Here is a 27,518-nt window from a genome sequence, read left to right on the forward strand (position 1 = left end):
GCCCCCCAATGTCATGGTACTAGGAAATGAAACCTTCCATAGGCAATTAGAGTAGATGAGGTCATGAGGCTGGAGTGCCCACAAGTGGGATTAGTGCACTTACAAATGCGGTGGGAGTGCTTGCTTCCTCCATCAGCCCTCTGCTGTGGGCAGCCCGCAGTCTGCAGCCCAGAAGAGCGTCTTCACCAGACTGGCAAAGACTGGCACCCAGACCTCAGACTTGCAGCTTCAGAACTGTGAGAAATAAATCTCTGTTGTTTCTGAGCCACCTAATGTACAGTACTTTGTTACAGCAGCCCAAATGAAGCCCTTGCATGAAAATCCATCTGATGGATAATATATATATATGTATATATATATGTGTGTGTGTGTGTATATATATATATATATATATATATATATATATAGTATTTTTGGCGACAGTCTTTTCTTTAAGCATTTGGAATATGTCATCTCACTGTATTGTGGCCTCCATAGTTACTAATATGAAGTCAACTATTAATCTTAGTCTTTCCATGTGACAAATTGCTTTTCTCTTACTGCTTTCCAGATTCTTTCTTTGTCTTTGGCAGTTTGGTTATGATATGTCTAGGTGTGGATCTCCCTGAGTTTATATTTCTTGGAATTTTTAGATCATCTTAGATATGTAGATTAGTGCTATTCACTAAATTTGGGAAGTCCTTTAGAGACTATTTCTTTAAATATTTTTTTAGCATCTTTATTTTTCTCTTATTCTTCTGAGACTCTTAATACATGTATTTGGTATGATGGTTGGTGTCCTACAGCTCTTTTTTTAAGGCTCTATTTACATTTTTTTATTCTTTTTTTCCCCTCTCAAACTGGAATGTTCCAGTTGACCTATGCCAAAGGTCTGATTCTTTTTTCTGACTGCACAAAGCACCTAAGGAGACACTCCAGTGAATTTTTCATTTCAATTCTTATGGTTTTTCAACCACAAATTTTTATTTGGCCCTTTTAAATACAATTTTTTTCTCTTTATTTATATTTTCTACTTGATGAGCATTTTTCTTATACTTTCCTTTAGTTCTTCATATATGGTTTCCTTTAACTCTTTGAATATTTTTATAATACTTAATTTAACTTTTTGGTCTAAAAAGTCTAATACCTTGGCTTCCTTGGGGATGATTTCTATTGACTGTGGTTTTTCTATGTGTGAGCTATACTTTCTCATTTCTTTGCATGTCTCAAAATTTTCCGTTGAAAATTAGACATTTAAGATAACATGATGTGGGAACTCTGGAAATCAGATTCTCCACCAGCTCCAGTGTTTTTTGTTACTGTTTGTTGTTTTTGCTGTTGATCATTTGTTTGTTTAGTAACTTTTTGGAACTAATTGTGTAAAATTTGTATCCATTGTCATTTGCAGCACTGAAGCCTCTTCTCAGTTAATGACTGGGGAGAGATTTTCTTAAACACCTGAAACCAATAAATATTCCTGTCTTTGCCAATGAACTCTGTCTGTGTATTGGGTCACACCTTCAATACTCAACCAGACAGGTGACAATTTCACCTTAGCCTTCACTTCTGTTTGTGCAAAGCCTCACAATCAGCCAGAGGTGAGAGCATAAAGCCTTCTCAGATCTTTCCTGAGCATGCACACAGCCCTGGGCATATGCACATGGCCTTCTAGACTCTCGGGAATATTTTAGAGCTTTTCAAAGCCACTGTAGACGTGTCATTACCAACTTTTCCTATTAAACTTTTTAAAATTATTGTTCTATGACAGTTGTCCCAATTTTCCCCTGTTGCTCTCCCTTGCCCCGCCCACCCCTGCTCCCACAGTCAACACCCACCCTGTTGTCCATGTCCATGGGTCATTATCACTTAATCTCTATCTAGACCCATCCCCTTCTTTTCTCCCTTATCCCTCTGTCTACGGTCCCTGTCCGTCTATTCCTTGTTTCCATTCCTCTGGTTCTATTTTACTCATTTGTTTGTTTGTTCATTAGCTTCTTCTTATAGGTGAGATCATATGGTATTAATCTTTCACCACCTGGCTTATTTTATTTAGCCTAATACTCTCAATTTCCATCCACGCTGTTGCAAACAGTAAGAGTTCTTCTTTCCGCTGTGTATTCCATTGGGTAAATGTACCATAGTGTTTTTATCCACTCATTTACTGATGGGCACTTAGGCCATTTCCAGCACCTGGCTATTGTAAATATCACTGCTAGGAACTTTTTGATTGGCCTGTTTTTTCCTTAGCTGTTATCTAGTGGCTCAGGCAGCCAAGAAGTTAAACAATTGCCTATACTCACTTTCTACAAATGCCCCTGGAAAAAAGGCTTTTCACACTAGGCAAGCTTTGAATCAGGCCTAACAAAGACAGCTTTTCAAGTAGGGTATACCACGGAATCCCAGACAAGTGAAATAATGATAATTCTCTGGGACTTTGCAGGAGCTTCAGTCCTGTTTTGCCCCCTCCTATGGCCACTAAATTGCTAATTTTCACCTTGACTGCAGGCTGTTGGTTTCTAAAGCTATCACCAGCAAGGAGGGGGCAGGGTGAGAACAGGGCAAATAAAACATCACAAAGCTCGCTGTTCATACTGAGAATCAGCCGTTTTTCTTGAATAAATACTGTCATGAATGCTGTAAGTGTTGCTTAATTTTCCAGTGTTCTGAAAATATTGTTTCTGGCCATTTTGGCCAGTTTTTCATGCTTTCATGGAGAATTTTTGGAGAGATTCTTGTTCCTGAACCATATTCACAGATGTCACTAGCGGTACTCCTTTCAATAACTAAAAATCATCTTTGCGTGGGTTTCACCCTGTCACATTTTTTTTTCCAACTGATCCTCTTAACAGCAGGAATGTTTTGTAAGAAAGTCCACCACCTTTATCGAATGAGTTCTAATATTTCCTTCAGGTAAGGTTGCTAGTGTTAACAAATGTTAGTCTCAGGTGAAAAACCTATTTCCTGTTAATTTATACTGACAATGGCTTATGTGCTTGGTAAGGAAAACTATATAAATATGAAAAGGTAAGCTTTGACTTCAGAGACTCAGCAGGAATGCCACCGTTTTGTACACTTTCTGTGTCTGCTTTGACCCTCAGGGGTGCAGGAGGGTGTGAGGCTGCCTGGGCATCGGGTGGAAAAAGGTAAACTAAGACGTGTGATTGGGAAGCCACCACCTCGGTTTTCCATCATGGTGACAAGTAGCACAGTTCTTGATTTAAACTGTGGGCCTGCGCCGGGAAATAGTAACACGATTATAAACTTGACTTAAATTTACATAAAGATAAGATGGGAGAAAAATTATGACTTATGTTTGCTTTTGAACTATTGATACTATACGAATCTATATTATGGTAATTGAGTATGAGTCCTGGAGGTGTAAGACAGAAAGTTATAACGCCCCTAAGTAGAAAAAGTTACTTGTTTTCCCCAGAAACAACATTCTTTCTGGTCACCAGATTGGTCTAGAAACCCTTCCTCTGTAGACTAGTGTTTCGAAAAGGGCAGTTTAAGGGCGATCTGCGTTAGAATTACTTGAAGGGGGAGCTTCTGCTCAAGATGGCGGCATAGGTAAACACAGCTCGCCTCTTCTCACAACCACATCAAAATCACAACTAAAGTATAGAACAACTATTACTCAGAACCATCAGAAATTGAATTGAATGGAAGTCTGACAACTACAGAATTAAAGCATCCACGCCCATCGAGACTGGTAGGAGGGGCCCAGATGCGAACAGGCTGGTCTCTCACCTTCGTGTGGTGGACAAATATTCGGGAGGGATATCTCTAGAGCGAGGAGTCCCAGCCCAGGGTTCCAATGCCAGGAGGATAAGTCCCCACAAATTATGGCTGCTGAGTCTGCTCAGCAGGGATTGAGTCAATGGAAGAAACTTCTGGAGCCACAAGTAGCTCCTCTTAAAGAATCCACACACAGACTCACCTACTCACTCACTCCCTCTGAGCTCTAGCACCATGGTGGCTGCTTGAAGGGTACCAGTGGCATACTGGGAAAGGCTGAAGTGTCTGGCATCAGGGTGAGCAGAAGCCATTGTCCCTTTTCTGAGCCCTCCCTCTGCAGAGCCAGGGAGCCAGCAGGCTGGTGCCATATCTGAGACTTCATCAAGCTGGCTAACACTGTTTGATCTGCCTTGGAGATCCTCAGAGTCTCCCCCTCACCCAACTTATGGGCCCACCCAAGCTGCTTTTCTATATGAATGGCTGGTTTTGGCTCATGCTTCACAACCTCCTGAATTCTGTCAAATAAGGAACAGCTGGCCTCAGTGAACTCCAGGGCGGGCACTAGCAGCAGCTGCATTAGTTTCACAGCTTGGCTTTGCCTGGGAATCTCCAAGCCCAGCACAAGTAGCAGCCTTCACAGATTGCTTTATAGCTCAGGCAGGGTGGTCCCGGGAAAATCACAAGTGGGGGCTGAAATTGGCCTGCACCACACAGGAAACCCCAGGACCAGCACACCCAGTGGGCAGCTACAGACCACATGGGAGCATCACCACCCTGCCCCTACACAGCTGATCCTCCATGGAGGGTGGAGGTTGGTGGTCAGTGGTGACACTTGTGTGGATAAATCTTTCCCATTGATCTGCCGACAGCAACCAAGGCTCAACTACAAGAGGATAGTGTACTCAGCCAGCCCACATAAAATGTGCACCACGAGTACCCATCTTGGGTGATAGGAGAGACTGTGTCACTGGACATCCTAGGACACCTACTACATTAGGCCACACTACCAAGACACAGAGTCATCGCAGCTCTACCTAATACACAGGAACAAACACAGGGAGGCTGACAAAATGAGGAGACAAAGAAACATGGCCCAAATGAAAGAAGAGCTCAAAACTCCAGGAAAAGAGCAAAATGAAATGGAGATGATCAATCTATCAGATGCAGAGTTCAAAACACTGGTTATAAGGATGCTCAAGGAACTTAGTGAAGACCCCAGCAATACAAAAAAGATCCAGTCAGAAATGAAGGATTCACTAATTGAAATTAAGAACAATTTACAGGGAAACAACAGTAGAGTGGATGAAGCCAAGACTCAAATAAATGGGTTGGGACATAAGAAAGTAAGAAACAACCAATCAGAACAACAAGATGAAAAAGGAATCCAAAAAAATGAGGACAGTGAAAGCTGTCTCTGGGGAAACTTAAAGAAGACCAATATTTGCATCTAGGGGTTCCAGAAGGAGACGAGAGAGACCAAGAAATTGGAAATCTATTTGAAAAAGATAATGAAAGAAAACTTACTTAATTTGGTGAAGGAAATAGACCTGCAAGTCCAGGAAGCACAGAGATTCACAGTCAAGTTGGACCCAAAGAGGACCACTCCAAGACACATCATAATTAAAATGCCAAGGGTTAAAGATAAAAAGAGAATCTTACAAGTAGCAAGAAAAAGCAGAACGTTACCTACCAAGGAGTTCCCATAAGACTATCAGCCAATTTCTCAAAAGAAACCTTAAAGGCTAGAAGGGACTGGCAAGAAGTATACAAAGTGATGAAAAGCACAAGGACCTACAACCAAGATTACTCTATCCAGCAAAGCTATCATCTAGAATGGAAGTGCAGATAAAGTGCTTCCCAGATAAGGTAAAGCTAAAGGAATCCATCATCACTAAGCCCTTATTTTATAAAATGTTAAAGGGACTTATTCAAGAAGAAGAAGATCAAAGCTATGAACATTAAAATGACAACAAATTCACAACTATCAACAACTGAATCTAAAAAATAAAAAAAAAAAAAACAAATTAAGCAAACAACCAGAAAATAACAGAATCATAGGTATGGAGATCATTTGGAGGGTTATCAGCGGGGAGGGGGAGAGAAAGGGGGCAAAGGTAAGGGATCAAGAAGCATAATTAGTAGGAACAAAATAGACAGGGGGAGATTAAGGATAGTATACAAGAGGGAGAAGCCAAAGAACTTACACACATGACCCATGGACATGAACTAAGGGGGGAGAATTGCTGGAGTGAAGGGGGATACTGGGTGGAGGGGGGCAAAAGGAAAAAATAGTGGGACAACTGTAATAGCATAATCAATAAAGCATACTTAAAAATATTACATAAAATATGCTGATTTCTGGGTCCTACCTCAGACCTGTGGAATTAGAATAGTGAGGGTTAGTGTCTAAGAATATGCATTCAGCGTATTAAAGTTTCTGGACAGAGAGGCCTTCAGCTACTGTTTTTAAAACAGCTTTATTTAGGTATAACTGACATAATAAACTGCACACAATAAAGCACACAGTTTGATAAGTATTGACATATGTGCAAACTGTTGGCAGCATCAACACAATTAAGATAATGAGCACATCTATTGCCCCCAAAAGTTTCCTCATGCTCCTTTTTATTACCTTTCTCCTGCCCCTTCCTCACCTCCTACTGATTTTCAGGTGACCACTGATCCTTCTGTCACTGTAGATGAGTTTGAATTTTCTAGAATTCCATAAACAGAATCATACAGCATGCACTTTTTTGGACCCGGTCTCTCTCACTCAGCATTCTCATTCTGAGATTCATTCACGCTGCTTAGTGTTAACAATAGTGCATCACTTTTCATTACTGTTTTCCTTACATCGTTTTTTTGGATATACCCCAATTTCTTTATCCATTTACCTGTAAATGAACATTTGGTTTGTTTCCACTTTGGGGGCCTATTTTGAATAACGCTGCCATGAACATTCATTCAGATACAAGTCTTCTTGTGAACATAAGTTTTCATTTTTGGGGGTCAGTACTTAAAATAATAATGGTTAGGCCCTATGGCAGGTGCATGTTTAATGTTCTAAGAAATTGCTAAACTACTTTCTGATATTGTCACAGCAGTGTATGTGAGTTTCGTTTGTTCCACATCCTCACCAACAGTTGGTATGGTCAGGGTTTTTAACTGTAAGCTTTCTAGTAGGTGTGTTCTGGTTTATCACTGAGGTTTTTACGTTGCTTTTCCCTAGTTACTGATAGTTGAACATCTTTTCATGTGCTTCTTCACCATCTATATATCTTCTTCAGTGAAGTATCCATTCACATCTTTTGCTTGTTTCTTTTTATTATTGAATTTTGAGATATTTTGATATATCCTAGATACAAGTTCTTTGCAAATCTTTCCTTTCAGTCTGTCTTTTCATTCTCTTATCTTTTCATTCTCTTACTTACGAGTACTTTTGAAGAGCAGAAGATTTTAATTTTGATGAAACCCAGTTTTTAAAAATGTGTGGGTGATACTTTTGATGTCATGCCTAATAAATCTTTGTCTAATAGTCACCAGTATTTTCTCCCAGAAGTTTTATGGTTTAAGATTTGCACTTAAGCCTCTGACCCGTTTTGAGGTTTTGTTTCATTTTTGGTGCGTGGTGTGACATGTGGATCAAAGCTCAGCTTGTGCTTTTTGATGACCAGTTGTTCTATTGCCATTTCTCCAATTGACTTCACATAATAAGTGCACCTGTTTCCGGATGCCTGGTTTGGTCCCATGGACCTGTTTGTCTACACTGGCAACAACACCTTAGCATCTTGGTTACTGTAGCCTTAAAGTAAGTCTTAAAATCAAATTATTTGAGTCTTCTTACTTTCTTTTCTTTTTTTAAATATATTTTTAATTTTATTGATTATGTCGTTACATTTGTTCTATTTCCCCCTGCTCCGTTCCCTTCCACCCTGCATACCCCTCCCCCACCATTCCTCCCCTTTAGTTTATGACCACGTGTCTCAAGTTCTTTAGATTCTATATTTCCCCTACTATTCTTACCCTCCCCCCTATCTATTTTCTATCTACTGTCTATGCTACTTATTTTCTTTACCTTCTCCCCCCTTCTCCATCTCCCACTCCCCTGTTGCTAACCCTCCATGTGATCTTCATTTCTATGAAATGATCTAGCTGATCATTTACTTCACTCCTGATCTAGCTGTCCTCTTAATTTGCTTTTATTTTAGGTGTGGTTGTTAATAACTGTGAGTTTGCTGTCCTTTTACCGTTCATCTTTTTTATCTTCTTTTTCTTAGGTAAGTGCCTTTAACATTTCATATAATAAGGGCTTGATGATGATGAACTCCTTGAATTTGATCTTATCTGAGAAGCACCTTATCTGTCCTTCCATTCTAAAAGAAAAATTTGCTGGATAGAGCATTCTTGGTTGTAGGTCTTTGGATTTCATGACTTGGAATACCTCTTTCCAGCCCCTTCTTGCCTGTAGGGTCTCTTTTGAGAAATCAGCTGACAGTCTGATGGGAACTCCTTTGTAGATGACTGTCCCCTTAGCTCTTGCTGCTTCTAGGATTCTCTCCTTCATTTTAATCTTGGCTAATGTAATTACGATGTGCCTTGGTGTGATCCTTCTTGGGTCCAACTTCTTTGGGACTCTCTGAGCTTCCTGGATTTCCTGGAAGTCTATTTCCTTTGCCAGAATGGGGAAGTTGTCTTTTATTATTTGTTCCAATAAGGTTTCCACTTGTGACTGTTCCTCTTCCCCTTCTGGTACCCCTATAATTCAGATGTTGGAGTGTTTAAAGATGTCCTGGAGGTTCCTAAGCCTCTCCTCATTTTTTTGAATTCTTGTTTTTTCATCCCTTTCTGTTTGGTCATTTTTTTCCTTCTTCTGGTCCACTCCCTTGATTTGAGTCCCAGTTTCCTTTCCATTACTATTGGTTTCCTATGCATTACCATTCATTTCAATTAGTTTAGCCTTCATATGTCCCTCTAATTTGTGACTAAAATCAACCAGTTCTGTGAGCATCCTGATCACCAGTGTTTCGAACTGTGCATCTGATAGTTTGGCTATTTCTTCTTTGCTTAGATTTATTGGCTCTGGAGCTTTGAGTTCTTCTTGAGCCATGTTTTGATCTGTTTTCTCTTTTAAATGTTGTTTTGGCTATTCTATATCTTTTATATTTCTGTCTGTATTTTAGAATTAGCTCATCAATTTCTACAAAAAAGAAGAGTTCTTGCTGAGATTTTAATTGGGATTGTGTAAAATCTGTAGACCAATTTGGTAAGAACTGACATCTTAACAATATTGAACTTCATCTAGATTTTGACTGAACTGCCCTGCCCTGCCTACAGAAAGAAAAAATAAACAAACAAAAAAACACGTTTGTTACAAGGACATGGCATTTATTCAGTTAACAATTCAGAAATGCATTTCTGAAATCCTTCTCAAGTTCTAGTCCTACGTTGACAGGATGTAAAATCTACGTAAGAAGCAGCGCCTGAACCTTGCACGTAGTTTAACTTGAAAAAATATATAAAAACCTACCGAGCTGACAGACAGACTCAGAGGTGTGGTCTCATCCCGTTCTTTTTATAGAACTGCATTTCCTGTTCCTGTGCAAGGAACTCAGCGTGTCTTTAATAAGTGCTTATTGAATGAACTTGTAGACTGTGATGCAGTTCAGGTACAGGGACCTGCTTATTTTTTCTGGGCCCAGTTGGCCTGATCTTAATGGAGGCAACCCTGACCTGAAGCAAAGAGATGCTAGAGGTGGGAAGGGGTGAGGGCCCGGCAGACAGCGGGTCCCTCTCCCTTCCTGCTGTACCCACACTCTTATGAAGCATTTTCATACAGCATTTAACAAGCTATACTGTAACCTTATGATGTGATTTTTTGCCTCTCCACCAGACCACACATTCTTCTAGGGCATGGAAGTTGTCCGTCCTGTTAGTCTGAGCTTCCCTTGGGCCTCATATTATACAAGGGCCTGGAACTTGTATAGGTTCTCAGTAAATGTTTAGCAAATAAACAAGTAAAATTGCTCATTAAATAATCATGTCACACAAGCAAACTACTTGGATGGAGCTCAGCTGGAGACACCTTTTTTTTTACCCCTGATCTCCAGTGCCCAGTAAGTGTTTATTTGTTGAGCTAATCTAACCAACAGAGGTCACTATGATAGCTGGCATTTCGGGACAGGGGAGAGGGAAGGAAGAACTACTGTAAGTCAGTGAAACAGCTTTTCCTCCCACACACCTCTCCCACTTAAAGACTTGCAGCCAGTTAGATGTTAACTGTATAACCCAGCAAGTGGTGTCCCTTGAACATTGCCTTGTTGAATGTCAGGTACAGGGCCAGGGTAGGTCTCAGACTCCAGTGAAGGAGGATGAAGGAGGCCCTTGAGACCAGGAGAACCTGGGGGGAGCCAGCACCCCTTCAACTAGTATAGGGAGGAATGCAGATGCCATTCTTTTCAGTGATTCAATGTTTATGTACAGTTCTCTAAAGGCAAGAACATGGAATTTGCACCCTGAATTGAAACAGGGGAAGAGTCACTAGGAGTAAGGAAGACCCAGTCCCCAGCACGTGTGGGACTAAAGGTAGGATCCAGTGGGAGAGTGGGGCCTGGAGGCAGTGGGTAATCCCCTCAGCTCAGAAGCCCAGGAAGGCATTGCCTGAGTCTCAGCCCTTCCTTGATTATGTGACTGAGAAGAAAGGTATGAAGTTGACTTACTGCTCTGCATTTGCATAAATCTAATTAGCCCAGAATTTAAATGAAGGTCAGATTGTTCACCATGAAAAGTGACTCCCGGTTCAGAAAAGCTGACCCCTTAAGGAAATGGGTTGGCACAGGAGGACCACCAGAATGTCTGCTCGGGAATAATGACCCTGAACGGCGACACTTCATTTCTTACTCTACCCATAGCTTATGGATTTCACCTCCTGGCACAGCTGTCCATAGAAAGGTCAGGAGCACTGCGTCCAGAGGCTTCCCCATGAGACTCCTCCTCTAACCCGAGTGCCGGTTTTCTGGTAGGCGGAAGTGGGTATGGGATCAAAACGATGAACAAATGTGGAAGGATTCTTACGTTTTATATGTTTATGGGGTTTTAGATGAGTTATTTTTGTTGTCCTCTTTTCTTTCCTTGCCTGTTTAAATGAAAGATAACCTTTTCCCACAGACTCTCCACTTTATGCTTTACCACTACCCAAATCAAACTCTTGAGAACTTAGTGTTCAAGATTTTGGTTATGGAATATTATGTGATTAGTTTTGGGGGACATGAAGTGTGTATTCAGACATATAATTTAATTAGAAAAGGCCTCTGGAAGGAGTTTTAGTTCAAAATATGTTTCTTGAGCACCTACGAAGTACAAAAACTCTTTGAAGAAGCCCACACAGGCACTCCCTTACACACGCCCCAGGGCAAGGCTAACTAGTGCGTGTTTCTTCAAGGAGCCTGAAATGGCAAATTAACAGGATGTTTAGTCTCAGTCAACAAATGCTAATAGCAGTGCCGTTTAATAAGCAGTGATTCTCAGGGTGTGGATGTGTGTTATAAATTTTATATTTGGAAAATAAAAAATGACCTATTTTCTTCTTAGTACAGACCAGAAAAAGGTGAGAGTAAAGTGAGACTAAAAGTAAGGCTTGAAAAAAATGTTGGCTGGTGAGAGCTCATAGAATATGGTCCCAACATTTTCTTGCATGATGAAGCCTGTCCTTCTGGGGATCCTAACAGGATCTCTGGGAGAAGTTGCCACCCAAAAGGGTCCAGAACTGCAGCGGGCCTGCTGCAGCCAGCCTGCAGTGAGTGGGTTCTTGACCTCAGGCAGAAAAGACTTCACAACAGGAGTCCAGATGATTTTGAGAGTAAGTGTATTAAAGCTGGGGACAGTGAAACAAGGAAGGGCTTAGGGTAGAAGAAGCAACAGAAGACTAGACTAGGCTGCTTTTGACTCACTGGAGACTCAGAGAAAAGGGGGCCCTGGGGACAGGTTCAGGGAGTCAGCCCAGGACAAGCTGCTGCTGCTGCCCGCTGCTCCCCTGGTTGCGAGTCTCATGGGGTCTTTTATTGTTTAGGAGAAAGAGAGCAAAAGTACGTGCCCAAGAAAAGGAGGGAGGTTATATATATCTATCTATACATATCTATATGCATATATATATATACACACACACTTTTTTCTGGAAAAAGCCCAACTATTGTTAATACAATGAGAATGGTTTGTGGGTAGCATTGATATAACCTGGCAGCCGAGGAGAGTGGATTGTAATGCACATGTGTGAACAATGACAATTTCACTGTACTAGTCAGTGGGGGCAGTAGATGCTGTTGAGTGAGCATGTGGACTGTGTGGCTGTCACATTCAAAATGGCTGAGTAGAGCAACGGATCTGCATCAAATTTTGCATTAAGCTTGACCATTCCTCCATGGAAACGATTCAGATGATTCAGAAGACTGTAGCTATGGGTGACTGGTGATTGGCAGCTTCATTACGAAATGTCCCCACTCATATACCACATCTTGCGCAGAGTTTTTTTGGCAAAAGATCAAATCACCCACCTGACTCAGCCCCCCTGCAGCCCATATTTGGTGCCCCGTGACTTCTGGCTTTTCCCCAAACTAAATCACCTTTGAAAGGGAAGTGATTTCAGACCACTGATAAGATTCAGGAAAATATGACGGGGCCGCTGATTATTCCTGGTAGAACTGTGCGAAGTCCCAAGGTGCCTACTTTGAAGGGGACTGAGATGTCATTGTCCTATGTACAATGTTTCTTGTATCTCCTTCAATAAATGTCTCTAGTTTTCATATTACACAGCTGGATACTTTCTGAACAGGCCTCATGTACATGTATGTGTATATATATGCATACAGCCATATGTGCACATATACATATGCTTGTGTATATATATGAATATAGAGACAGTGAAAAGGTCAAGGGTTCATGGATAGGGAGGGCTGGATAGATGAATGGCACAAGAGAATTTCAGGGCAATGAAACTATTTTGCAAGATATAATGGTGAACACATAATGCTGTGCATTTACCATAACCCATAACTGCAACACAAAGAGGAAGCCCTAACATAAACTATGGACTGTAGTTAACAATGCATCGATACTGGTTCACCAACTGTGACAAATATATCCCACTAATGCCAGATGTCACTAGAGGAGAAACCTGAGTGGGGAGAGAGTGGAGAGGATTATATGGGAATTCTCTATACTCTCTGCTCAATTATTTTCTATAAACCTAAAACTGCTCTAAAATTTAAACCTATTAATTTTTTAAAGAGAAGCCCACACACAGTGGTATAGTAGAGGCTATGGACACCTAATCCAAATTCTTTTTATATGGCAGGTGCACCCTGGTTCAGCTGGTATGAGATTAGCTGCTAACAGCTCACTGCTGTGTGGCATTCTGAGAATTGCCCTTAGCTGACCAGAACCATGTTGCCAGAAACTTCCTGAGGGGTCATGACCTCTCTTAACTGCAGGTTACAGCCGGCCAATGACTGACTGATTCAGGGTACAAAAGCCAGCCCTTCTGCCTCAAGGTGGGACTCCTGTGGTACCAGCCATGCTCCAGGGCTTCCCAGGGGATCAGGCTGATGCTAGCCCTCAGCCGAACCCACGCCTACAGCTGTCTTGTTCCCTGCCCTGTCTTGCGCCCTCATTGCCTCACAGGTTGCATCTGAAAGCCCCTTCTGTATAACTTGCTCGAACAATCTGCTTCTGGGATACCTGACCTAAGACTGTTAGTGCCAGGAAAGGTCCTCAAAAGGATGGGATTCTGCTTTGGGGTTACTCGTTGGCCAACTGGCAATGAGGACCCCATCACTGGTAGTAGGTGGTATCAGCAGTCCTGGTCCCTGGCCCACTGTAGCTGTTCAATGGCCAGGACATTCACCTGTGGTGACCTGGGATCAGGTGCAGGTGGACAGGGATGCACCAGCTGGCAGTGTCTCTAGTGTTTGAGAGGTCTGGGGGAAATGTCAACAGTCAGGACTGTGGAATTGGGAGGCTATTGCTAAGCACCATCGATGCATTGAAGAGAGTGACGGGCTTGGACTAATCACCAATTGAAAGCACAGTGTGAGACTCGGAGGACCTCCCGGCCAGTGTTTAGTCCCTCACCTACAGCAGATGGCAGCACTTGAAAGAGGGGTGAATTCGCAGTCAAGGTAAGTCTGCTGCCTGCTCTTAATGCCAATAGAAGAGCAGGCAATGCAGGCTTTGACAGGAAAGAAGTGGAACCCTAAATCGTGGGATAAGAAGCCTGGGTCCATGGACTTGTTCCCCTGGGCTGGCAGAAGTGGCCTACTCCCCCTCGTTGGAAGCTAGACCCTTTTCCCCTCCCCCAAGATTATGCAGAGGCCTCAGATGAGACATACCAGATAAAACCCCTCTCAGGATGCATCCCCTCCTCCCTTCCAGACCCCTTCCAGAACAATAACTAGCATCAAATTACATGACCTGACTAGGGAAGAGGCACAGATATCTATGGACAGGAGCACAAAATATGAGGATCTTTGAGTCATGCATTCATACCCACCAGAGACTGTTCATTGCAGAAAGGGCACCAAACACCAAGCTGACTGGATGACTCGGCCAGCAGGTGCCAGCCAGCTTCGCTCTTGGCACCCCAGTGCCTGCACAGTGGGCTCATAAATGGAGAAGCCTTGGCAGCAGAACGGAAGACTGTGCATGGGTCCAGCAGCACAGGCTCCCTGTCATCAAGACAGATGGAGCTACTGCCATTGCTGACTGTCCCACCTGCCAGCATGGAGATTGATGCTGGGTCCCCACTGGATACCATTCCTTGTGGAGAACAGTTGACTTCATGAGAACCCCTCCAGGCTGGAAAGTACAGGGACTGATCAAAATCCAAGTGGCATTGATGCATGGGCTTTCCTGCCCATAGTGCCTCACTCAGCATCACTGTCCTGTAGTGTCTGATCGACCATAGAACATTGCTCTGATTGAGAGACTCAGCCGTGGGCATGTGATCACAGAATCAACTCGCCGATCCTACCACACATCTCCCCAGTCAGAAGTGGCCAGCCTGATAGAGCCGTAGACTAGCGTTTTGAAAGTGAGGATAAGCAGCACTGTTGGACGTGACACTGCAGCGTTGCAGCGCCAACCTTCTAGATGCAGTGCACACCTTAAACCCACGTGCATTTTCATGGTGCCACGCCCCCAGTAGGCAGAATAATGGAACCTGGGAGCCAAGAGGTCAAATGAGTTGTGACTTCATTCATTGTGACGCTCCTGTCAAATTTCCACATGGGAAATCTGTCCTCTCCATCCCTGCAATTTTAGTCTCAGCGGACCTAGAGGTGTTGGTTCCCAGGAAGGCTATTTCCACCAGGGGAACATGAAGAGTCCTACCTAAATGTAGGTCTGCCACCTGCTGCTGATGCAGTTGGTCCTTAGGTTCTATCTTTCTGTCATCATTTCCCTCCCACTAACTCTACATCCCCCTCCTCCTTGTCGGGCACTTCTGCTGGTGGCACACATGGTGGGTGTTGTAAACGCTTGTCTGGCTATTGTTTTTTTTTTCCTTGCCCATTTACAAGTGGGAATGGGAGGCCAGGGAAATGTCCCAGTGAGTCACCAGCAGGCCAGACACCTTCCTCTCTGATTCTATCGGGTAAGAGCCCAGCATCCTCATGGTAACGGTTGCCAATGGCCTTCTCCAGTGTGGCAGTGCTCTCTTTGCCCTCTGGTCTATTGGCATGAGGACAAAGTGATGGGGCCACTAGCAATAAGGCCTTGGTGGGGGAAAGCTTCATGATGGACAGTCGCAGAACAGGTGAAAATGCTATTTCTGGTACTATTTGGATAACATAAGAGAATTTAGCTAATAGTATTTTACTAGCTTGAATTGTGTTGAAAATTTTGAATTCTGAATTCAGCTTTTGTCCCTCATTTGCAAAGCCTCGGCTATTGAAAGATACATAAAATCTGAACACCGTTCTGCCGCAGAGGCACCAGAGGCAGGGCCTGCATGCTATCCCTGGAGAGCCGTAGGCCCCCAGTGCAGGCCTGCCAGTGCCTCGTCGGGCCCCGCAGGGTCTGGGGGGCGAGGGGAGCTGCTTTAATACCTGCGAACATCCGGTGTAGTACTTAAGGGTTGCTTGCCGATATTCGTGGGGTTTCTTTTTAGGCCTAGATAATGTTGTTACTTTCATTATTTTTATTATTACCTTGTTGAGGTATTATTACCTTATTAGAAATTATTTCATGCACTCTTATGATGAGGAAAATAAGTTTTAGCAAACAATCATTTCTGGTGAGATTGTGGGTTATTTTAGATATCCGACCAATTGGCTTTAACTACTTTAAGTTTTCTACTTATAAAAAGAATATATATGTAAGTTATCAAAAACTTAGAATATACAGAAATAAAAATGCAAATCAGACAAAATCAAGATAACCACTGTAAATATTTTACCCCAGACCTTTTGTCTATAAAAGTGAATATTTTAAAAATTTGGGGGCCATACAACATTTTGAGGGAGGTGCTCTGTATATTAGTCTTATTGAAAAATTCCCATTAAATATCTGAGGAATTGAGCAAGGCTTTGACTCAACCCAAATAGACACATCGGCTTGTCCTCCCCACGTACCACCCAACTGTGGGCTCGTTCCAACTCAGAACGTTTGAGAGCATCTGGTTGTTGAGCTAAGAGGTGGTTTCCCAGTTGTGAAATTTGAACCCAGTTCCTAGCAGCTCTGAAAGTCTAATACTGCCAGCCAGACTTCTCTAGAAGCTGGCAGGGACTTGAACAACAGAAAATGCAGGCAGGGAGTGAGGGAGGGAAGGAAGGGAGGAAGGGAGGGAGGGAGGAAGGAAGGAAGGAAAAAAGGGAGGGAGAAAGACCATGATGAAATGTGGAATCTGAGAATGATTAATTGAATGCTGAGGAGTAATTCCCTTCCTCTGGGCCAAAGACAGGTTTGCAAAGGAAATAGACACTTCAGATGTAGACCAAGTTTACACTCTGAGACACCAAGCAAAAGATACGTATCCACCCTAGTACCCATGAAAATATGCTAGAATAGCGCCTTAGTGAGCTCTGGAGAGCTACTGGGACGGATTAGGCAGAGAGTGACCCCTCGGGCTAGGTGACCCCTAGACGGCCAACGAGGAGCTGGGTGAGGTAAAGGTTCGAGCACGGAAGTCATACACTCTCCGGTTCAAACCCAGCTCCACCTCTTGGGATAAATGACTTAACCTTTGTGCGCTTAAGTTCTTTTCATCACTTATTCCACAAAAATGGAAGTGATACTGTGTAGTCTTCCTGTGAGAATTAAATGGGGTGATCTAGACATACCATTAGCACGTGATCTGTAGCGACTACCTCCCCACACTTGCTCCTCCTGGGGCGTGGGCGTGACTTTAAGGCAGCCCTCCACCCCTGGCCCCCAAGTGAACACGATGGACTGTAGTTCACATGACAGAGATGGTCCTTTAGAAGTTTTTGCATAATTGTAAGGAATAGAGAGAAATCTAGATTGAAAGAAAATAAAAACTTGGGGGTGGCTGAAGTTTGTTTTTTTCCAATAAAATGGCTCTATTAGCGCTTAGTTGTCTTTAACTTCACTTGCAACAATTTTGTTAGGCTGCATTGTGACAGCTGTCATATCAGTGTGTATTAAAAAACAATCAAAATTAGTGAATTTTTGTGTAGCCACTTTAATATTGAGGATGGAAGAAAATATGCGACATTTTCAGCATATTTTACTGTATTATTTCAGGAAAGGTGAAAACACAACTGAAATGCAAAAAAACGTGCAGTGTATGGAGCAGGTGCTGTGATTGATTGAAGTGTCAAAAGTTTCAATTGGGACATTTTGTGCTGGAGATTTCTCGCTGGATAACCCTTCACAGCCAGGCAGACCAATTGAAGTTGATAGCGATAAATCGAAACATTAATTGAAACAATCAACATTATACCACGTGGGAGATAGCCAACATACTCAAAATACCAAAACAACAAAGTTATTGGTGGAAACGAAAAATGTGTCTTTTATTCTACGGAAAAAAACATACAGACCTTTTGGCCAACTCAGCGGTTTGCCCATTTGAAATCCATTGGGTAGGAGCTACCAATGAACTAGCTCGATCTACAGCGGTCCCTTTGCGCCATCTAGTGCACAGCAGTGGAAAAGCCATGTTTTTATCTTCACAGTCTGTAATTTGTGGAAAACATGTATTCTGATGAGAATAACTTAAACTAATGAGTTTATTTATTAATAAATGTCACTCAATAATTTAAACAAAATAAATAATTATAATTTTGAATATTAAGTGCTAAAACTAAATTTCCCAAACTATTTAGAATTTAGGTGCTACAAAGATCGTCCGCTGAGGGGAGAGCATCCGCCCCAGTCTTACCAGCACGAGTTTGCACGGCCCACCTTTCCCATTGTTCTGGTCCTTCCCCATCGATACCCTTTATGCTTATTCTGGTGCACGAACTGGGAGTTCCCCTGAGACGCAGGATGTGTCTTCCCAACGCACATCCGGACCTTATGCCATTCTGCTCATTTTCTAAGAATGCAGCCATCAACTAAAACATTGCTGTAATCAAAGTGAATATTTGTCAGGGCCTATGTACTTGATTTGATTTTTCTGGTGCATGTGTGTGTGTCCGCTCTGTGTTTCCTTTTAATGCTGTTTATTTATGACCTTTATAACTCGTTTCCTCCCCCAGATGTTTACGAGGATGAAGACAATGGCAGACAAACCTCTCCCAAATGTGAGTAATAATAGCACTCTTGGAGTGCCGGAAGCTATTCTGAGAATCTCTCTTTAATATCATTGTAATTACTGTTAACAATAATCACAACCGTGTTATTTATTAAATTCCTGTGATGTGCCAGACATTTATAAATATTTTTGCAAAATAGAAATGATTACCCCGGTTTAGAGACAAGGAAACGGACACTCAGGGAAGTGAAGGGCCTTGCCCGGCACCGCACAGCCAGCGAGTGTTCCCCACGGTCAGGGCTGCACGCGGGTCTGACCGACTGCAAAGCCCCTGCAGTGGGTTTCTGTCAGTTCAGCTGCGTGCCCGTGACCTGCCAGGCCCTGCGCCTGAGATTCGGGGCCCCTCGGGGCTGCCACCCCTGTAGGACTGAGGACTTACTACCTCAGACTCTCAGCACCACAGATCCCAGGGCCAGTGACTCCAGGAGGAGGGGACCGAGTGTGGACGTGACACAGGGACAGACAAAGGCAGCCCGTGAGCTACACGGTCATCTCCTGTGAAACAGGGGCTTTGACCGAGGGACTTTCTCCAATGTTGCTGGTTCTCAGAACAGGAGCCAGGGCGCGGGTAGGTGGGAGAGGGAGATACCAGGTGAGTAGGGCATTGTCTCTGCTGCCAAGAGCCCAGGGCTCCCGGGGGAGGCACCTGAGGGCATGCCAGGAGCAGCAGCAGTTTGTTTAAGAAGAAACTCTCCCTCAGGAAGGGTCTTGTGAGGTGACTGTGGGTGGCCTCCAACACACACAGCCCCTTTCCTCCTCTGTCTCCCAGGGCAGGACAGAATAGAATACAACACAATAGAACAGAATCAAATGATGGAATGGGACACAGTAGAATAGAGTAGAATAGAATAGAATAGAATAGAATAGAATAGAATAGAATAGACCCACACTCTGTGAGGGTACTTTTGGTTCCATAACCTTGTGGTTTAATTTTATAAATATACTTGTGTGTATGTTGTGTTGGGATGTAAAATTAGCATCTCCCTTCAGGTGCACTGCGGAGTGGCTGGAACTTGTCAGGTCTTCCAGTTCCCAAGTTCCTTCCAGCCCTGCCCACCCTGGGCTGTGGCTGTGCTGTGACTGATGAAAGCAAGAACCCCCACCCCATACTCCTAGCAGGTGGCTCTCTGGTCTCTGGAACCCGCACTGTTCAGTGAGACACTGAAGCCATGGACCCTGGAGACCCAGGGAAGGAGGTGGTCGAAGACCTGGCTGTCCCCATCCTCCCCTACGGCCTTTCTGCAGGGCCACCATTCCTTGTCCTCACTGTCTGCTCCTGGCACAGGGGTCCTGGGATGGACGAGCACCTTAAAGAGGCATCTCTGGGGGTCACAGCTGATGACCCTGAGTCACATTTGGGGAAGGGCAGTGGTAGGCACTTCCCTGAGCCAGTTTCTCCTCTGCCCTCAACTATGTCCCCCCACCATGTTCTGGGACCAAAAATTAAACTGGGTTTCTGGAAGCCTGTAGGAGGGGGCTGGCCAGCTGCTCCCACAGCACCCCTGACCTGCTCTGGGGAGGGTCCCCTGGTTCCCAGCACACAGACTGGGGGGCACTGCATGCAGCAGGTCGGGGACCACCCAGTGAATCCCTGGCTGCTAAGATAAATGCGCCCCCACCATACCCCCAAATGCAGGCTCCTTCTGCCACCCGCCAAGGCTACTGCTGTGCCCAGAATGCCCCCCCTCACCACGCCTGGAGCCCCCCCCCCTGAATTCTCACCACACCGGAACTCCCCAGCCCTCAGATTCCCGAGGGATGGCTTCCTAGGCTGACACTCCACTTCACTCGGGGCTGCCACATGCGATTGAAACCAGAAAAGTCGGTGTTCGGGCTGCCTATCACTACCAGAACCATTAAGTAGAGACAGGATTGAATCTTTATGGGTATTTTGTTCAGATGGCGGGTCATGTGCCCTAACAGACTGTCTTACATCTCATCTCAAACCGCCCCTTTTATAAGGAGAAGGAAAGTACAGGAAAGGGGCTTGAAATTCAGGGAAAAGTCTAATCAGACAAAAGCGGCAGTCGGGCAGTTTTCCTGGCATCCTTCCTTCTGCTGACCGGTGCTTCTTTATCTGTGCTCTGGGTGGCTGGATATTCCCTCCTTGGAGCACAATGGCTCAGATACCATCTCGATCACTTGCCTCCCTCCTGGGGCACAAAGATGGAATTATGTGTGGGTCTCCTGGAGTCAGAATACGTCCAGTCATAAGTTCCAGTTCCTGGAACCATAGCTTTCTACATGCAATAATTGCTAAGCTTATTAACTGTAACTTAAACATTAAAAATTGTCAGCTTGAGTTCCCCATGGGGATGTTTCTGCTGCCTCCCCAACCTGCCTTGTGAGCAGCGAGGGGCAGAGACCGCAGGTCAGAGCGCAGGGTAAGGAGCAGGAACGCCGTAGAGTCCAGCGGCAGTGTTTACAGGCCAAGGAAATCTGGCCCAGGGACTATCCCTCTCCCATCTCAGTTTCCTCACCTGTAAAATAGGGCTAAGGCCCTTGCACAGTTATGCCCACACCCCCACCCCCTCGGCACAGTGCGGCCTCAGCATCTGTAGGGTTGCTGCTCCCCGCTGTGTCTAACAGACCTGAGCACTACCCTGCGCACCGTGGGGACTACGTGGGTCATTAATCCACGCACTGGAGAGTGGCAGGGCGCGCCGGTTCCTCTGATCTCCCCGTGGTGAGTGCGGTGATGTTTGGCAGAGGCTACCAAGAAATTGGGGAGAGAAACAGGGGTGAGAAAGAGACAGGGTAGGAAACTGGTCAAGCAGAAAAAGAGAGGGTTTTTTTCTGGGACGAGAGGAAGTCGTCCCAGAAAAAAGGGGCTTCAAACAGCATGTGGCCACGACTTCTCAGTCACAGTTGTGGGATTTCAGAGCTGGAAAAAGGGAACCCAAAGATCACAGACCGGCCCTCCCACACCTCTGGTGAAGCATTCGGGTGGGGAGAATAGGAATTAGAGATGGAGAGAACGGGTTCCTGGGGACAGGCCGTGCTGCTCGCTGGCAGCAGGGCCCCGGGCCCCGCCCGCCCCTCTGCTCCACAGCCCACCCGGATTCTCCCCTTCTCTCCGCAAGGCTGCTCCGGCACCACTTGTGTCTTTGTGGAGACGGACAGTTGCGAAGGGGCAGAGGATGTGCAGAAGGAGCGCAGCGCTCCGGGTGTGAGTTATTTCCTCCTTACCCCTTTCCCATCCCCCTCATTCCTGCTCTTCAGCTTCCCCGGCCTCCTCTTCCTCTCCCACCGCCCTGGCCGTCCCCCATTAGAGCCTGGCCCAATCCGGGGACCGGAGGTCGCTGCTCAGACCCTCCTGCCCAGCACGCCCCGCGCCACCGGGTTCTGGGTTTGGGCGGTAGCGAAGGGACTGCTGCGGGGACCTCGAGTGGCCGAGGGAGAGCTGCGGTGGGCTCGGCCGGCCCTGCCCCCGCCCCGCCGGGAGGGGTCCCAGTGCAGCCGGCCAGCCACCCTGGCGAAGTCTGAGGGTGCTGCGCGGCCCCCTCCCTTCCAGCTCCCGGGACTTTTCCAGTTGGACGACAGTTATGATGCCTGTCCCACCACGTCTGTTCTGGACACACGAGAAAGCATCCAGGGAGAAAAAGAAGGCGATGATGAGAAGGACACGTGAGTGTGAACGAGGAAAGAAAAGTAAGCCAATCCGTTAGCCAATGCTTCTCTGACTTGGAACTTCAGGACAGTAGACAAACTAAGGAGAGCATTGCAGGGTCCACCAGCTTGCTCGCCCCTGCGGGGCAGACGACTCCAGGCAGAAGCAGCGGGTGGACGAGGGGAGGTTGCCCAGGGACCCCTCCCCAGAGAACTTACGCCCCTTCCAGCCCCCACGCTCCCTGGGCTCAGCAGGAGCCGGCCCCAGGCCCGGGGAGCGGGGCCCCTGGGTACAGAAGCCGCGCCCACCCCTGAACTGAAGGCAACCAGGGCAGCCCAGGGGGCTGGGAGCCTGCGGACCCGCCTCCCCACGGCCGGCCTGCCCTCCCACCCTGCGGGAGACCACTCTGACCTCCCACTCGGCCTCCTTGCCCAGGCCCCCATTGCTGCTCTGCTTGCAGCTGTCCTCTGGGAGAACTTGGGCTCGTGAAGTCAGACTGGCACTGAGCTCTGGTGGGCTGAGGGGAGGGGCGGGAACCGGGGAGTAATTGTCATAAAGCCAGGCCAGATCCACAGCAGGTCCCCCCAGACCCTGCACCCGCTGCCCCGGGGCCTGGACACACTGCTCACTCAGGACACAGTTGTGAACGTTTTAGACTTTTTAAAAGTCTGAAAGGGACGGGGAGAGGTGGCTCTTCCGGGAGTGAAGTCTGTGTCGTCTTCCCATCCTAGTAAACAGCGGCCAAAACCATCAGATCAAGGCCCCCAGTCTTCTTTCATAACTTGCTCCATCACCCACGGCTTTGTGACGCTGCCTTTGCCCACTGGAGGGACTCAGTCCACCAGGTGCGGAGCCGTGGGAAGGCGGCGGCTGCTGCCCACGACAGTGTCCCGCTGAAGGGCTGCACTTAGCCGCCCTGGATCGGTGACCCAGGCGGCTGTCCCAGTCCCGAGAAACACCAGGCCTGCCTTCGGAACTTAGAAACAAGACAGGTCCTCCAAACCGCCACTTCCCAGAGTGTGTTTTTCAGAACAGGCAGAAGAGAGTATAAGAGCTTAATGAGCCCTGGCTGGTGTAGCTTGAGTGCAGGCCTGCAAACCAAAAGGTTGTGGTTCGATTCCAGGTCAGGGCACCGGCCTGGGTTGCGGGGCCAGGTCTCAGCAGGGGACACATGAGAAGCAACCACACATTGATATTTCTCTCTTTCTCTCCTTCCCTTCCACTCTAAAGATAATTAAATAAAATCTTGAGAAACATATTTCAAAAAGAGTTCAATCAGTCAGTTCCACAATGACGACAAAATTAGCTAGTAATAAATACATTTTACAAACAGTACACATTCTGTTCCTCTCTTGGTTGATCCCAGTTAGATTGAAGGATCTGGGGGCTCTTGCAGAAAGGAAGTGTGAATACTTTTGTTAAACTCAGCATTTCCTAAACTTATCTGAACGCTTTTCTTTTGTATCGGTAAAGGGAAAGGTTAAGCTGTTGTAACAAAAAGATCCAACAATGTAAGGACTTAAAGAATATCTGTCTCACGAGACAGCCCTGGTTGGACATCCAGGCTGCCTGGCTCCACACTGTCGTCTGGGGTCCCAGGTCCTTCTGGTTCTCCACCATCCCCGGGACATTGTCCTTGTCTGCAGAGTCGAAAGCAAGTTTACGAACTCACTCGGATTTCCAGCTCACCGGTCACGGTGGGGGGGGGGGCGGGGACCGGGCAGAATGCACCTCCCAGGTGCAGTGCTGGGAGGCCCACCTGCACACGGCACACAACACCTTCTGTTTCTTCAGTGAACGCTTTGTTGCGTGGCCACAACCAGCCACAAGAGGGGCTGGGAGCGTAGCTAGGAGCCCCTTGTCCAACTACCACGGCGTCACTGTGTGTCAGTGTCGCCCGGCCAGCCTGCGGCAGAATCCAGGTCCCCCGGCTCCTAGGCCGGGACTCTAATTACCACGCTGGTGTTGCTTACTCCTTCAACATGTGCAGGGTGCCTCTTCAGATCCAAGTTTATTGTCAGATGAGGATAGAGAACTTTGTAAACCATATTTTCAGTGATTCTCTATAAAATATTGATTTCCTTGGTCTGGCCAGTGTGGCTCAGCTGGTTGGAGCATCGTCCCGTAACCGAAAGGTTGTGGTTTTGATCCTCAGTCAGGGCACGCACGTAGGTTGTAGGTGTGGTCCCCGGCCCCGGAACATGGGACCCCTGGTCTGACATGTACCAGAAGAAACCAGTCCGTGCTAGTCTCCCGCATCGGTGTGTTTTTCTCTCTCTCTCCCTTCTTCTCTCTCTAAAAAAATGCATTGAAAAAATGCCCTCACGTGAGAATATATATCAATTGCATTTTTAATCTTCCAGCACTTATTTATGAATAAACTTTTGACCATGGCTATTAAAGTAGCAAAAACTATAGGTTCATAAAATAATATTATAATTTGCCAGAAAACACATACAGCAAGACTTCAAATGTTTTCTTTAATTAAATTAAATTTATTTGTTTAATTATTTTTCAAGTACAGTTTTCTGTCTATTTCTCCCATCCCAGCCCACCCCGCCCTGCAAATGTTGTTTCATTCAATGTTGTTTCGCTGATGTTAATGAAAATAAAACAAGCCAACTCCTGGCTGGGGCCACTGTACAGAATCGGCATGTTCTCCCCATGTCTGTGCCTGGTTTCCTCCCGCATCCCAAAGATATGCACGTGAGACAATGTGTCAAAATGGCCCCAGCGGGGTGAGTGTGGGCGTGAGTGTGCCCTGCGGTGACGGAAGGGCATCCTGTCCAGGGCCGGCTCCTGCCCTGCGCCCTGAGCTGCCAGGATGGGCTCCAGCCACCCCTCAGCCACAAACCAAAAAAGTGGGTTGGAAAAATAATAATCTTCCTGGTTTTTATTCATCTTTCTTAAGTGTATGTATAGCTCACATTTACTTTAATGCTTAATATTAGAAGTGTTTGGGGTCTTTATTTAAAAGTTTGGTGGAGTTGCTGTGACCAGAAATATGGTATAGGAAACTCACCGTCATCTACATCAGTCAGCTTAGGGGGAAATTGGTCTGGTCACATGTCATTTCACTTAAGGTTGCAGTTTCCAAGAGCCTGTCTCTAACATTAAGTGAGACTTTACTGTGCCACAAAGTAAACAACCATGAGAGGAGCAGAGTGTAAAAATCTTGAAATGGACCCAAGCAAATCTCAGAATTCGCATTATGAAAAGAGGCATTTCAGATTAGTTCTGAACGACAGCAACAACGAGATAAATTACGCACAAAAGTGGTGCTGGTGTCTCTGAATAACACCATGGAGATATAATGTTGATCTCAGCCCTTAAAATAATTCATATTGTGTGAGACTTAAGGGAATCATGAAAGTCAAAACATTTAAAAAGTAACTTGGAACAGGGTAAAGTCTTCCCAAGCAAAAACTATAACGAGAAGCTACAAAAGAAAATCTTGATCAATTAGGTAATGTAAAAGGCAAAAACTTTTGTGTAGGAAAAACAAAAGTCACATCATAAATACATTTTCAAGATTTATGGGACAGCCCTGACCGGTGCGGCTTAGTGGGTTGGGCATCATCCTGCAAACCAAAAGGTCGCCAGTTCAATTCCCAGTCAGGGCACATGCCTGGGTTGAGGCCCAGGTCCCCAGTTGGGGACAGGACCTGTGGGAGGCAACCAACTGATGTTTCTCTTGCATGTTGATGTGTCTCTCCTTTTCTTTCTCCCTCCCTTCCCCTCTCTTGAAAAATAAACAAATACAATCTTTTAAAACATTTATGGCACAGAGTATTTCCTTGGTGTTTAAAGAGCTTTTAAAAATTAATTGCATAACAATAGAAAAAGAAATGTGAAAAGGGCATGAATATACACAGGAAGAGAAATTCAAAAGCCAATAAATACATTTAAAACAAAACAATGAAATACTGTTTTTTCACTATCAGACAGTCCAACATGTAAAACTTTGATGATATCCAGTGTAGGAGAGACCGTAGGAGGACCAGTACTCTCACAAACCTTTGGTGAGAGTCAGCAAGAACTAGATTTTTAGAAGACAATTTGCAATGGCTACCAAGTTTAAATGTGATCCAGCAATTCTGTGTCTAGGAATTTATTATAATGCCATACAAATGAACAAAGATATATAGACTATAGACATATACAGGTGTTCGTTATAACATTACTTTTAATAGGAAAACCAGTAATAGAAAATGGGGAACAACCCAAATGTGTGTAGTAGCTGTGGAAGTTACCCCCAGATTGATCCTGTTCCCTTTGAGCGTGGGCTGTAGTGATGACGCTAAGAAACAATTTGGTGGAAGTGATGGTAAGAGACTTTCAAGACTAGGTTATAAAAAGCATCTTGTCTTCTTCCTTGTTCTGTCTCTTGGATTACTCACCATGGGAAGCCAGCTACCACGTTGAGAAGACACCAAAGCAGCCCCGTGACGAGACCCACATGCAAGAACTGAAGCCTCTTGCAAACAGCCATGCGAATGAGTCACGTTGGAAGTAAATTCTGCAGCCCCAGCGAAGCCTTCAGGTGGCCTCTGCTCCAGCTGATTTCTTGGTTGAAACCACATGAGAGACTCAGAGCCAGAAGAACCCAGCTAAGATGCTTATGAACTCATTACCAGAGGACCATAGGATAATAAACGTTTGTTGTTTTAAGCTGATGAGTTTTGGGGTCTTTTGTTAAGCAACAATAGATAATAAGTATATTAAATAATGAAAAGCTGGTTAATACAGTATTGTACTGGCATACAGTGAAACTCTATGCAGCTGTTAAAAATAATGTCTTCTGCTTGAGATGCAGAAAGCTAGAAAGAGTACTAACCCCACACTTGCAAGATTAAAAAAAATCTGGAAAATATGCAAACTCACAACTTTTTTGAACTCATGAGAGAGCTGAGTTCACAAGGTTACATCTCACCGGAAATCTAAGGAAAAACAGGCAGGCACCTACCAAGTGAGGAGAGACTCAAACGCATGCCTACCCGGGGCAAGCACTGTGGTACGCTGGCAGGGAGAATTCAGCTAAAAGTGTTACTGGCCCAGTGTGGGTGGGTTTGCAAGGGAAAATAGAATCCCTGGGGACCACGGATATATGGACGTTTGCATCCACTTGTGCAGACTTCTCCAGGGATCTCTCTGGGCACTCGCAAAGATTAGGGAAGTCACGAGAAAGCATCTTCTCTGGCACAGAGCTGGAGGAGGGGAATATCGGTTGATACAGGAAAGGACTCAAACAGCTCAGATCCTAGTGTGTCATCTCTCTGACTAAACAAAAGCGGAGCCAACTGTTGGAGGAAAGCAATAAATACTTGAATCCCTAGGTATCTAGTAAATCCAGCCCAGTTGGGGAAAGGTAACAGAATTAAAAGCAAACCCCTGGTCCTGAGTGAGGGGCAGGAATTTGAGCTG

General features: G+C 45.3%; 1 protein-coding gene across 7 annotated transcripts in view; it reads left to right on the forward strand.

Annotated features, from left to right (window-relative positions):
* The window catches only part of MCF2L2 (MCF.2 cell line derived transforming sequence-like 2), a 211,617-nt gene extending 184,852 nt beyond the window's left edge, over window positions 1-26,765 (forward strand). For 6 of the 7 annotated variants that reach the window (XM_053657607.1, XM_053657610.1, XM_053657611.1 and 3 more), the window contains 4 exons: window positions 18,429-18,473; window positions 21,568-21,653; window positions 21,999-22,135; window positions 26,508-26,765. In XM_053657607.1, coding sequence (XP_053513582.1) covers window positions 18,429-18,473; window positions 21,568-21,653; window positions 21,999-22,115 — 248 coding nt within the window. In that variant the 3' untranslated portion in view covers window positions 22,116-22,135; window positions 26,508-26,765. Of the gene's footprint in view, window positions 1-18,428; window positions 18,474-21,567; window positions 21,654-21,998; window positions 22,136-26,503 lie in introns of all 7 variants that reach the window. The other variant, XM_053657605.1, reaches the window with a different exon arrangement.
* Window positions 26,766-27,518: the final 753 nt, after the last annotated feature.

This window comes from Artibeus jamaicensis, unplaced genomic scaffold (genome assembly GCF_021234435.1).
Source record: "Artibeus jamaicensis isolate MK-2021 breed Jamaican fruit bat unplaced genomic scaffold, CSHL_Jam_final scaffold_474, whole genome shotgun sequence".
NCBI classification, from domain to species: domain Eukaryota; kingdom Metazoa; phylum Chordata; class Mammalia; order Chiroptera; family Phyllostomidae; genus Artibeus; species Artibeus jamaicensis.